Source organism: Nuphar pumila, chromosome 7, assembly GCF_984573655.1.
Source record: "Nuphar pumila chromosome 7, dmNupPumi1.hap1.1, whole genome shotgun sequence".
NCBI classification, from domain to species: Eukaryota; Viridiplantae; Streptophyta; class Magnoliopsida; order Nymphaeales; family Nymphaeaceae; genus Nuphar; species Nuphar pumila.
This window is the reverse complement of record NC_143255.1, coordinates 33,797,999-33,811,124: the sequence shown is the minus strand read 5'-3', so window position 1 is coordinate 33,811,124 and position 13,126 is coordinate 33,797,999. Positions and strand designations below refer to the sequence as shown.

Here is a 13,126-nt window from a genome sequence, read left to right as displayed (position 1 = left end):
CAGAATTGCACTATATCAGCTTATGCAACTTTATATATAATCGTTACAAAAACTAAGATGAGGAAAATCCTTAAGGGCATCAACTCTCTTAATCAGTGAGTTTGTTTGAAAGTTGAGTATATTAAAAAAAGCATCTTGATTGCTCATGAGTTAATTGATTCTCTATTACATAGCAAAAAGAAAACTTTTTGTTTAAACTGATCTAGTTCAGGCATATAATAGAGATGATTGGAGTTTTTTTGTCTTTAATGAAATATTGTCTAAGGATCATGATGTGTGTTTCCTCCACATCATTTACAGTGGTGATTAATGGGCAACTAAGTAAACAGATTGCAAGTAGCGAACTAATTCAGGGTGATTCATTGTGCCCTTCATCTACATTTATTGTTCATAGAAAGGCTAAGCAGAAGACTTCATTTGGAGCAGCAGCGAGGGAAAACCAGACCTTGTTCTATTCAAGATTTTTTTTTTAAGCTCTGTGAAACCACCCATGATCATAGACTTAGTTGTGCTGGCTCTTTCTGCCATATTTATGATCGCTGTCCTGACAGCGTAAAACTCTGAGGGCTTACCCCTTGCCCTTGGGGAGTCCCCATGCTTCGGCTTATGGGATTTGAACCTAGACCACCCGCCTAGCGGCCTAGGCACTACACCAAACCCCTTGGGGCTCTTCGTTTCTGAACTACTATATCAAAGTTCTATGGTTAACCTTTCAATTTAACTCATAAAGTAGGATTGAATGCATGGGTACTATTGTTTCTTAGACGTGGGGGGGTTACCAAATAGTTAATTCAGGCATGTTGTGGCGGCTGATATCTTGAAGGCAAATAAAGTGTGTACTTTTGTACACATTTTGCATGAATCCAATAACATTGAGACACATTGAAAGTAGATAAATTGTCATGGACAAGCTCAACATTTTTCTTCATAAAGGCTACATGGCATGGGCAACGGATCGGTCGACAACAGGTTCAGGTCTGGTCTGGTTTGAGTTTTGATTGTATCGAACTGTTTGGTCAGTCAAAAAATGAGTTGGGTATATAACAGGTTCATATCTATATTTTTTGTACCCCAAAACTGACCTGCTGAAATGGGTCTAGATTTTTTATCTGACCCGAACCCATGAGTCTACCAAAATTGGGTTGAGTATGGCAGGTAAAGCCAACACGGCTAGGTCTCTGATCCTGGGGGTGGTTTCTCCGTGTAAATAAAAAAGTAGTTGAGCCCTATTTTTGCCAAATGGTGTACTGAACTGAGACATTTTCAACGATGCTGTTTTCAAGTGGATTCGATTAAACTCTTTTATTCGAATCCGTCACATTATTTTTGGATATGGATTTTAAAGTAGAGCCAAAAATGTATCTTTGAATCAGACTTGGACTTGATGTTTTGGGATAAGATCTGAATATGGATTAGCACTTTCTTGTCAAATTTCTGTTTAGTCTTGGCCGAAATATGATCCATTCATTTTCTTTTTTCTTTTTTTAAGGAAAGATGGGAGGTAACTATCCATCAGCTATCTCATTCGACCCTATGATCAATAGCATATAACTGGGTTTATGATATGTCGGGTCAAGAAAATGAAGCCCAAACTCGGCCCCTTCAATTAACAAAATGTTTAAAATATATATTTTACTTAAAATACATATAAAACATTTGGGTCAGGTCTGATATCAGAGACAAGTCATAGCACAAAGGCAACTTTTATACCATTTGAATTAGTTTGGGTCGATCCAAATAATATTCAGGTGGACATTCTTGTACCATGCCCAAAAATTCAGATTCAGGTTAAAGTCAAATGCTAGACAGATCCGAACCATTGATAGCACTACATAGGGGTGTCAACGTGTCGGGTATGACTCAATCCTAACCATACAGGTCGAATCCAGGATGGTATTAAATAAGAAGCTTCAATTAAGAACTCGGGTTGGACCCTTAAGATCCGATTAATATATGGAGCCGAGTATGGCTTATAAATTTTCATAACAGACCTGGGTCTGACCCAAGTTCTGATTAAGATCCACATTTTTTTCAATTAAAAAAAAAACATAAAAGTATTAGTATTACGTATAGTTTGGGTCTGATTTATGTAATTCTTATAGGACCAGGATATGGTTAGCCATGTAGGTCTGATTGGATCTGGGTCCGGATAACAGTACCTCAAAATTGGATCTGGGTTTGGACTCACCGGATCCCGTGAAGGCCCGACCTGTTGACGGATGACTCCCCTAGCACCGGTTTCCAACCTAGGTTCACCGGATCCGATATTTGGATCCAAATGCAAACCTACTCCATCGAATCTGTTTCTGATGCAGGTTATGTTTCGGTCTTACTCTCATAAATTCGGATTCGGATTCGGATTCGGATTTGGATTCATTGAGCATGAACTGGATCATAACCGACCAGTTTCTGCCGCTCGCTTCCATCCAGACAGTTGTCTCACTCACGGATGAGAGCGCTCTGAAGTCTGAATGATCAGAAAGAAGAAGAAGAAATCCTAATTCCAATTTCTACTTCTCTCAGATACAATGGAAAACAGTATTTTTTCCCCTTCCAATCCTAAATCCTAAATTCGGGGCTCGTTTCGAGCTCTCAACCATGGCGACGTACGCCAATCTCGTTCAGAAACCCTTGTTTCAATCTTCTCTTCACCAGCAATTCGGTCACAGAAGCGTCATTCCCGATAATTCTCTCTCGTGGAAACGTCGGCGCCCGAAAACCCACTCGAAAACCGTCGCCTTCCTCCGGCCGCCCGACCTCGAGGAATCGATCGCGAAGTTCGCACACGGGGTGCTCTCGGACTCGTTGCTCTCCGCAGTTTCGGGCTTTTCGATGGATTCGATCGTTTTGATCGCTCCGGTCCTAGGGCTTATGTCCGGCGCAGCTCTGTATCTTTCGCGGCGGGGGGAGAAGGAGGTCCCGGGCGCCGGGGAGTGGATTCTTATCACGAGCCCGACGCCGTTCAACCGCTTTGTGATGCTCCGCTGCCCGTCGATTTCGTTCGCGGATGGAAGGGGTTTGGGGGAGTTGAATGAGAATTTGTTGAAGGAAGGGAGGCATTTTGTTAAGGTGGATGGGAGGATTCCCGGGAAAGAATTGGGTGAACTGGTGAGTTCTGATCGAGCGGTTTCGTATCAGAGGCTTTGTTTAAGCACTCCTGACGGCGGAGTTATCTCATTGGATTGGTCGGCGGACTTGGAGTTGAGGAAGGAGAGAGGGATGGATACAACGGTGTTGGTTATTCCAGGGACGACAGACGGGAGCTGGGACAAATGGGCTTGTGATTTTGTGAAAGAATCGCTCCGACATGGTCTCTTTCCGGTCGTGATGAATCCGAGAGGTTGCGCTGGTTCGCCGGTGACCACTGCACGGTAGGAGTTTGTGACGATTGTTTTCTCCCTCTCTTTTTTTATTTTTTGTCTATTTTCCTAATGAAATACTTTACTGAAATGTGCAGTTAGTTGAGGAATTGATATTGGTTGTTCTGATTTTTTTTTCATGTATGGTCTTCTTATGCTGTGTTGAAATGCGATTGTTACCACTATTGTTATTTACTTTTTTTTTCAGTGAGCAATGTGTATTGGTGTTTCAAACTGATGTTTGTATACACGAAAAGGGAGCTAAAATCCAATGAAAACGAACCATCTATTTACAGTGCACAGTGTATAGTAGAACAATCTCACTGTGTTTTGAACTCAAAGGCATTGTTTGCGTGATGCTTATGCCAAACTAGTTCCATATTAACTCAATCGTTAGAGCCTACTTGGTTAAAACATAGTCAACAATCATTCTCTGGGTGACTAAATGAAAAGAATCATCGTGTTCATCTTTTTCTCCATCACTATCATGATAAGCAAGTTGAATGGGATTCAAATTGGAGGCCTTATTGAAGGTATTGCAACAGTGCCAATTTAGCATCATAATCCCCAGTGACCACGACATTATCATCATCAGCATCACCACCCTCATCATCACCACTTTCTGCTTCATTGTTATTCGTTATGAACCTATGGGTTTAAGGGCCTTAAGCAGCACCTTAACTTCTCCTATGCTAGGGCTTCTTTTGGTCTACGTATTAGCTACCTGATATTTGGTCTCAGACCTAGGTTTTGTACCTCATCTCCAGAAGGGACTACTGGGAAAAAGGCTACATGGAAAAAATGGGATACTCCAAAATGAGGTTCATCCCCATAGCAGGCCACCAAGGGATGATTCTAAATAAATAAGGTTCCGAACAGGCCTGCTTTCATGTTTTGGCTTGGCTTCACAAAAGCTCCGTTAAACTTCTTCCATGTAATAAAAAGAGTTCAACTTGAGCCTGTTTTATCACTTGAGCTGGAGCATGGGCTCAACATGTAGTATTTTAAGGCTTGGTAAGCTTGTGAAGGAAGTGCTACAACCAACATTTATCTCGATTGTTGAGACACATGGGATGGGGGCTGTATAGTCCTCCTCCCTTGTTGTTGCTTGATGAAACTCACAAGGAGAGCTTAGTCCATATGGATAAGGTAGGCGGAGTGTAGGGATGTGATCCTTGATAAAGAAGGGAGACCGGGGGGGGGGTGTTGTGGTGGTTGGGGATGGACTACACCATGATTATCCATGCAAAATATGCCTATGATACCCTCCACATCGCAAGGTTACAATGATATAATAAAAGTCAAACATTTTAATTCTCTAAAATTTTGATTAAATGCTTTGCAGACTCAAATTTCTCAAAAGCTTCTAACTTTGAAATTTGAGCCAATTCTAATTTACATTTGCGGCTCTTGTTCCATGGCTTTAATTTGAGCTGAAGATCCTACTCTAGAAACAGAAATACCCACATTAAACACAGCCATATATGTAGCTCACCATGACTAATACATGGTATTAGCATGTTAACCTACCCCAGCTTGCTCAATATAGTATGAGATCGGCTCATGTTCTTGTGCAGCTTGAGCCTGGTATTATATATGCTAAGTTAGGTACAAAAGAGTACATAAATAATAAATGCCAAAAATGGATATTGTAAATGATACCATTGTTTATGTGGCCTCCTGGCAGGCCTGTCTCTATTTTGTCCACTTTTTTATTTTGCAGCTCTCGACTCTGGCCTAAAAGAGTTCTCTCTGTAGAAGAGAAGCCATGTGGCAGAAAATGATCGAGCTAGGAAAGCGGAAAGCCAATCCTTCAGTATTCCAAATGTCAGGTACACCTCTTGTGTGCAGCATTCTAGTGTGAGCATTTCAGCATCAACATTACAATAAATGATGTGACCTAATGTCATACCTTGCTGTGTTGGTGTTAGAGATGGCTTATTTAATGAGGACATCCTACTAAGGTACACTATTCTTGAAAAGATTTTGTATCACAACTAGAATGAGATTTCTAACTAATGCTGAAAAAACCTGTCAGAAAATTAGGGAAATTAGGCTAGGAGTTAATTTATTAAATTCTTAGTTTGTCCACCACTGTTATTATATGCAGCTGGTTTCTTTTGCTTCTATTTGTAATGTCTGTGGGAGAATCATGCTCGGGCATTTTACACCTTTTTGCAGTATGGATTTTATCACTGAAAGAACTGATTTATTTTTTTCTCTTTCTTTTTATTTTTTAATTTCCTGATTTGAGGTTGTGCTATGAATTCGTTTGTCTATCCTTAACTTTGATGGAGTACTTAAGATTTTCCAGTACATGTTCTATTGTAAGGAATAATATTGCCACTTTAAATCATTTCATTTTTTGTGACTCATATTGTTACTTCAGAAAAACCGAGGAAGTTGCAATTGTAGGAGTTTCTTAACTGCTTTTTTATGTAGGTTATTTACAGCTGCTGACAGTGATGATGTATGCACAGCTGTACAGTTTATAAACAAGTCGAGGCCATGGTCGACATTGCTGGCTGTTGGCTGGGGATATGGAGCAAATATGCTGATCAAGTACCTTAGTGAAGTTTCTGAGAGATCACCGCTCACAGCTGTCACATGCATTAACAATCCTTTTGATCTAGAGGAAGCAACTAGGTCATCTCCTTCTCATATTACTCCAGATCAAAAGTTTACAGAAGGATTGAAAGACATTCTACGAGCTAACAAGGTTGGTTCTTGTACCGACATATATCAGCTTTGTTTTTGTGCTGATCAAAGAGAAATATATATCTGTTATCTGGAGCTAGTACATTAACTTCACTGTTAAACCTGCTGTTCTTTTTCAATGATAACTGAACCTTATATTATTGCTCTCAGGAACTCTTTCGAGGAAGAGAAAAGGGTTTCAATGTGGTAGAGGGTCTGTCTGCAACATCTTTGCGTGATTTTGACAAAGCAATCTCTATGGTATCCTATGGATTTGATAGCGTTGAAGAATTTTACAAGAAGTCGAGTACGAGAGAATTGGTTGTGAATGTGAAGATTCCTGTGCTTTTCATACAGGCATGCGAATTAAGCTTAATCCCTATATGTTTTCTTGTCTTCTTTTGAATTCAGTGGATGGAGTTAAGTTTATAAAGAGAAAAATAATCGGTTGATGGACTTTCTGTAGCAGTATGTTAGGGAACTTGTCTCTGCCACATGCTGTCACGTTGAAGTGATTCTGCATCTATGTTCACTTTTGCACAATTGTTATGATTTGTTAATTTTCATTTGTTTGGTGATGCATTATTATCATGCATCTGGGCATATTTATATCACATGCCAGTTTTTTTTTTACTTATAATGCCTTACTGCAAAAATAACCCATGGTCTACATCTAAGCTGTCCATATCCATGAATAAAAGCCAATGCTTTGAACTGTCAGTAAATTCAAAAGGTTGGATATAGCTCAGTTGATGAAGCCGATTTTATGTTACAGCAGCCAGTACGCCTCTTTTTCAAAGATGATTTCTTAGCCATAGATTTCTTTTTTGATTTTTCTTTTGCAGGTTCCTTTTTTGTGTTTCGTAATGTAGATATGAAGACAAACTACTTCATGGAAAAGAGGAATTTTCCATAACATATGAAATTCAAAATGAACTGCACTTGCACATTCATGACCTAAAATCATTTGCAGTTGGGTTTATTCTGTCAAATCTTAATCTCCTAGGTTGAAGCTGCCTACGTCTTCTGATTTAGCCCAATGAATGATGGAAGCACTTCATTCGCCTGTAACCCCTGGCAAGTGAAGTTCCAACATTCTTGCATGAAGTGAAAATATTTTGTGAATCAGATACTTGGAAGCCACCACAATGTTGTTCCAACAGGAAATAGAGAGAGGGAGAAAGAGAAAGAGATGCACAGAAAAAATGGTAGCCAGACTTGCAATAGGCGTGCCCTAATAGTATTATATGTAACTGAACATACATTAGGTTTAAAATACAAACAAATTACAAAATATGCCATTACACAATATAAAACATGATTATGTGATCAGACGCACGGATTTGGATCCAATCCAGATCCAGTCACGTCTAATAATGTTTTATCACCCTCCCTCAAGTTGTTCATGGTCTTGTACCATGGACAACTTGTTCTTTAAGAACCAAAATTGATGCTTTGTTAGGACTTTAGTGAACAAGTCGACAACTTGACTTTTTGTGCGAATGTGTTGAGGCTCAATCTCTTTGTCTTCAACCTTCTGTCTGATGAAGTGTTGATCTATCTCAATATATTTCGTGCGACCATGATGTATTGGATTATAAGCAATCTTAATAGCACTCTGATTATCACACAACAAAAATGATTGAGAAATTCCTTCTCCTAGATCAGTTAGAAGATGTTTGACCCATGTAGCTTCAACTGTCCTGGCTACCATAGACCTGTATTATGCTTCAGTACTAGATCTAACAACTCTTTGTTTCCTACTACTACATGATACCAAATTTCTTCCAATGAATATACAATATCCAGAAACCGATCTTCTCTCATCTGGATCCCATGCCCAATCTGCATCTGTATAATTGATGATTTTTGTGCCCCTTATTGTTAGGCCAATTTCTTTGATAAAGAAGACCATCTTTAATGGTTCCTTTCAAAAATCTTAAAATTTTCTTCACAGCATCAACATGACTAGTTCTTGGTTCGTGCATAAATTGAGATACCTGATTAATAGAATAGACAATGTTTGGCCTGGTGAAGGTAAGATACTGAAGCATCCCAACAATGCTTCGATATTTAGTCGGATCATTACATAAGTCTCCATCATTAGAGCTTACCCTTTGATGCAAAACACTAGGCGTGTTTAGGGGTTTACAATTTGTCATTCCTGCCCTGCTCAAAAGATCAAGAGTGTATTTATGTTGTGTAAGAGTTAAAACATTATCTTTTCTATCCACTTCAACCCCAAGAAAATATCTTAAATCACCAAGATCTTTCATCTTGAAATTTTGCATCAACAATTTCTTTACTGTCTGAATTGCCTTTAAGGATTATGTCATCAACATATATAAGTAATTAGGTAGTAATATCTTTATCCTTGAAAATGAACATGGAATGATCAAGAGAGCATCTGCGAAAACCATAATTTTGAATTTTGAGAGAAAAACTCTCAAACCAAGAGCGAAAAGCTTGCTTTAACCCATAAAGGGCTCTTTTCAGTTTGCAGACATAGCCTTTGGGATCTCCTTCGGCATATCCAAGGGGTTGTTCTATGAAAACTTCTTCCTTCAGGTTTTCATGTAAAAATGCATTTTTTACATCTAACTGACTCAACTGTCATCCATAATCAACTGCCAAAGATATAACAATCCATATTGTTCCCATTTTAACCACGGGACTGAAAGTCACATCATAATCTTGCCCATATTCTTGTGTAAAACCTCATGCCACAAGTCTTGCTTTATATCTCTCAATGCATCCATCAGGCTTATATTTAATCTTATAAACACACTTGCACCCCACAACGTTTTTCTCCTCGGGTCTAGGAACAATTTCTCAGGTTTGGCATTCATGTAGAGCTTCCATCTTTTCATTTATAGCCTCTATCCATTTATGGGATTTAATGGCTTGATAGAAGTTGACTGGTTCATCATGCTTCTCAATTTGTGATATAAACAACTGAAAATCTATGAATAAATTATCGTAGTTGACCCACCTTTGAATGAGATGACGTATCCTTTCTGATCTTCTTAATGGAGGTTGACTCATATTCTGCTATGCATTGTCTGTGACAGGATCTCTTTCTCTTCGAACATAAACTTAGCCAAAGAATCTCTGAATTTCTTTAGGACTTTTATTTTCTGAAGTATTTAGAGGTTTGAGATTTTGTCCATTTGAGCTCAATTCTTCACAAAATGGCTGACAAGTCGCCCCTTCACTTGAAAACAATTCTGCACTCATTTAGGGATCATAAACTTCAACATTTCAAGGTGAGTTTTGCTCTTGAGACAATGACGTGCTCTCAAAATTTTGTTCATAAAAAACAACATTTCTGAAAATCTTGATACGTTTAGTTACAGGATCATAACATTTGTATCCTTTATAATCATTCGCATATCCAACAAACCTACACTTCACTGCTTTATCCTGAAACTTATTTCTCAGATACTTGTCAATATGAATATAACAAACACAACAAAAAATACGCAAGTCATTATAATCAGGATGTTGCCCAAAAAGAGTAAAATAAGGAGGCTTGTGTTCTAGAATTCCCATAGGCAGACAGTTAATCACATGTACTGTTGTGTGAAAAGTTTCTGTCCAAAGATTAATAGAAACATTACTATCATGAAGCATGCTTATAGCACTCTTAACAATATGGCGGTGTTTCCGTTCGGCCACTCCATTTTGTTGAGGGGTATGTGGACAAGACACTCGTCTACTTATCCTATTACTTCGAAGAAAATCAATAAAGTCATTTGAAGAATATTCACCTTTACCATCACATTGAAAATGTATAATATTAGAAGAGAAACATTTTTTTTACGAGTGCACAAAAGTCTTGAAATAATCTAAAAACTTTGAACTTGTGTTTCATGAAGTATATCCAGGTGAAGCGAGAATAACTATCAATGAATAAAACATAATATTAACTCCCAGACGAAGAATAAAATGGAGTTAGTCCTCATACATGAGAATACATAATTTCAAAAGCTCTTGATGCTCTTTCATTAACGAGATTAAAAGGAAGTACATGACTCTTGCATCACTGACAACTTGAACACTTTTTAGCATCCAAAATAAGGTGTAGACAAGACTCTAGAATCAAATTCTCTGACACAAGTTTCTTAATGAAACCACTACTACAATTACCCAAACGACCGTCCCACAAATCTGGCTTATTACATTGAGAAAGACCATAGACATATGTATAACGCGACTTAAAATTTCGTGACGCTGGTTCCAAGAAAGAAGACTTCAAGACAGAAGATGAATGAGCAGTGGGATCCTCCTGGAGGACGTGCATGTTTCCTCGTTGTTCTCCCTTAGCGAACGTCTCCTTCGTTCGAAGATCCTTGACATACACAGAAGATGGAGTGAATTCGATGGAAGAATTTGTATCGTCAACAAGTTTGGAGAAAGATACAATATTATTTTTAATGTTAGAGGCAAGAAGAACATTGGACAAACTAAGAGAATAACTAGACAAAGGAATTTGTGCACTTCCAATACGAGTGATGCAATGATGTGTGCCATCTCCTGTGACTATACTACTTTTTTCGAAATAAGGGGATAAGTTCAAGAGCTTACCAACATTGCCTGTGACATGAGTGGCTGCTCCGGAATCTACATACCACTCTCCTTGCTTATTCTGCTTGATAGTCATTTGAGATAAAACTGTCAACAAAAGCTACTGCATATCTCCAGTGGGCTTCTGTCCCTCAGATTTCCTTTTGTTTCCTGTTTCGCTATTATTTTCCTTATTTTGGAGATTAAACCAGCAATCAACTTTCACATGTCCTTTCTTATTGCATAAAAAGCATCTAGGCACTCTTCTCTGATTCCTTTCATTAAAATATCTTGGTGGATTTAGAGTAGGAAGAATTCCACGACCTCCCTGTCCAAAACGGCCACATCCTCTACCACCTTGAAAACTATTACCCCCACTTTGAAAACCGTTAATCCCACGTCTATTACCTTGTGACATATCCGAGGCCAAGACATTATGTGCATTTGTTTGTTCACCACCTTCAGTCATGTTCTTTATGCTCATCTCATACTGAAGAAGTTTGACTTGAAGATGTTTAAAACTGGGCAGCACTGGCAGAACCGATAAAGATGTAGAGAGAACATGGTATTCTGGTCCTGTGATCATCGCAAAAATTTTCCTCTTGTATCTTTCTCTCTCTTCCTTCTCTTTTCTTTTTTAATCTCTATTTCTCCTTTTTGAAGGGAGAAATAAAAGATAGAAAAAGAAGAGAGAAGAGAACAAAAAGGAAAGAAGAGAGAGGAGCTCTTTTGCGGGGTCTCACCTGACCTTGATTTGAAAATATTTAGAAAATTACTTGCCTCCGTTTTGAAAATATTGCGGGAAAAATTGGGAGACGGGATTCACTCGTCGGTACGAGGTTCGACCGTTCCTGACGCCTTTACCAGGGGTAATCGAACAAAGGGTCGAATTTATGCCTCTTTGCTTTGCTAAAAGATTATCTAAGAATTTATTCTAAATCTAAATGCACAAATAATCATGCTTGTGCAATGCAAGGATGTATGCTCTTTTTGAAAAGTGATTTTGAAATCTCCAAGTGTTTCTGAGACGAACTTGATAATAGAGTGAAGAAATGATCTCTAACTTGGAACTTGAGATAGATCAGAAAAGATATGTGAAGTTCTAAGTCTTTGAAATAATCAGAGTTGGAAAAATAAATCTTGACTTTGAAAAAAAAGATTTGAAGCTGAGATAAAAGAAATGAGGTTTCAGAGTTAGAAATGGATTTTGAATTGAATTTTGAATTTGGATAGAGATAAAATTTGAAATGGAATTGAATTTCAGATTTAAAGTTTGAAATCAGGATGAAATTCAGATTTGGGAAATCCAAATGGAATCTAAAAATAGGAATGGATTTAAGAAGCTCAGCTGGGAATTGAAAATGGATTTGGATTTGAAATCTGGAAACCAAAATAGATTTGGATTTTGAAATCTAGAGTTGGGAATGGAATTGGATTTGAAATCTGGGATCCGAGATGAAATTTGAATCTAAAGTATGAATCCTAAATGGAATTTGGATCTGAAATCTGAGATCCAAGATGAGGTTGAATTCTAGATTTCTAAATGGAATTGGATCTGAAGTCTGAGATCCTAGATGAAGTTGAATTTTGAAAAAAATGGATTTTCGATCTGAAGTCTGAGATCCTAGGTGGAGTTGGATTCTGGATCTGAAGTCTGAGATCCAAAATGAAGTTGAGTTTTAGATTCTAAATGGAATTTGGATCCTAACTTTGGATTTGGAAAGCCCAAATGGGACTTTTGAAAGACGGATCTGGGTTTTGAAAATCCAGATTGAATTTAAAATTTGAGAAGAATTGAATCTTTGAGATTCAGAATCAATCTCAAACTTTGATTTTGAGAATCAAGACTTTGAAGATAAACAACAAACTTGATTTTAAAGTTTGAATTTGAAATCAGAGGATGAATCAGAAATTTCAAAGCTAAATTGAACTTTGAAATTAACTTTGAGATATTGAATTTTGGATATACAAAATGAATTTCGAAGTCAAAATTGTACTTCGAATTTAAGGTTAGAATCTGAAAATGGTATTTTGAATCTACAGGAGTTGAAGGTTGATTTGAGAAGTGAAGAAGATATTTAAAGGAAATCACTTGGATTTTGAAAGAGAATTTTTGAAAACATGATGTAATTCTATTCTAAATGATGAAATGAATTTAAAGAATTTTGGAATTGGATTTGAAAAATATATTTCATTCTTTAAGTAAATTAAAATAAGATTGAAGATATAATACATCCCTGACTATGGTCATTGAATGTATTATATAATAATTTATATTTAAATTCAGGTGAAGAATAAAACATATTTTGGTGCTTTTATAGAGTTTAAAATGAAATTAACTCTCAACATATCGTGACTATGACCATTGATATATATTTTGAGTTAATTTTAAGTTAAAACTCTGATAAAAGAAGAAAATATTTAAAAATATGATGATTTTTAGAAAGAGATCCAGTGTGGATCCAATGTTATTCCATAAAAGATGAAAATCCTAAGTTTTGTTT

At 37.4% G+C, this 13,126-nt stretch overlaps 1 protein-coding gene across 1 annotated transcript; it reads left to right on the top strand.

The window, feature by feature from the left end:
* The first annotated feature begins 2,477 nt into the window (after positions 1-2,477).
* On the top strand, positions 2,478-6,698 carry LOC149831841 (embryogenesis-associated protein EMB8-like). Its single transcript, XM_090014178.1, has 4 exons — positions 2,478-3,371; positions 5,802-6,078; positions 6,228-6,363; positions 6,468-6,698. The coding sequence occupies exons 1-4, from the start codon at positions 2,599-2,601 to the stop codon at positions 6,506-6,508; spliced, it is 1,227 nt and encodes a 408-aa protein (XP_089870304.1). The 5' UTR covers positions 2,478-2,598; the 3' UTR covers positions 6,509-6,698.
* Positions 6,699-13,126: the final 6,428 nt, after the last annotated feature.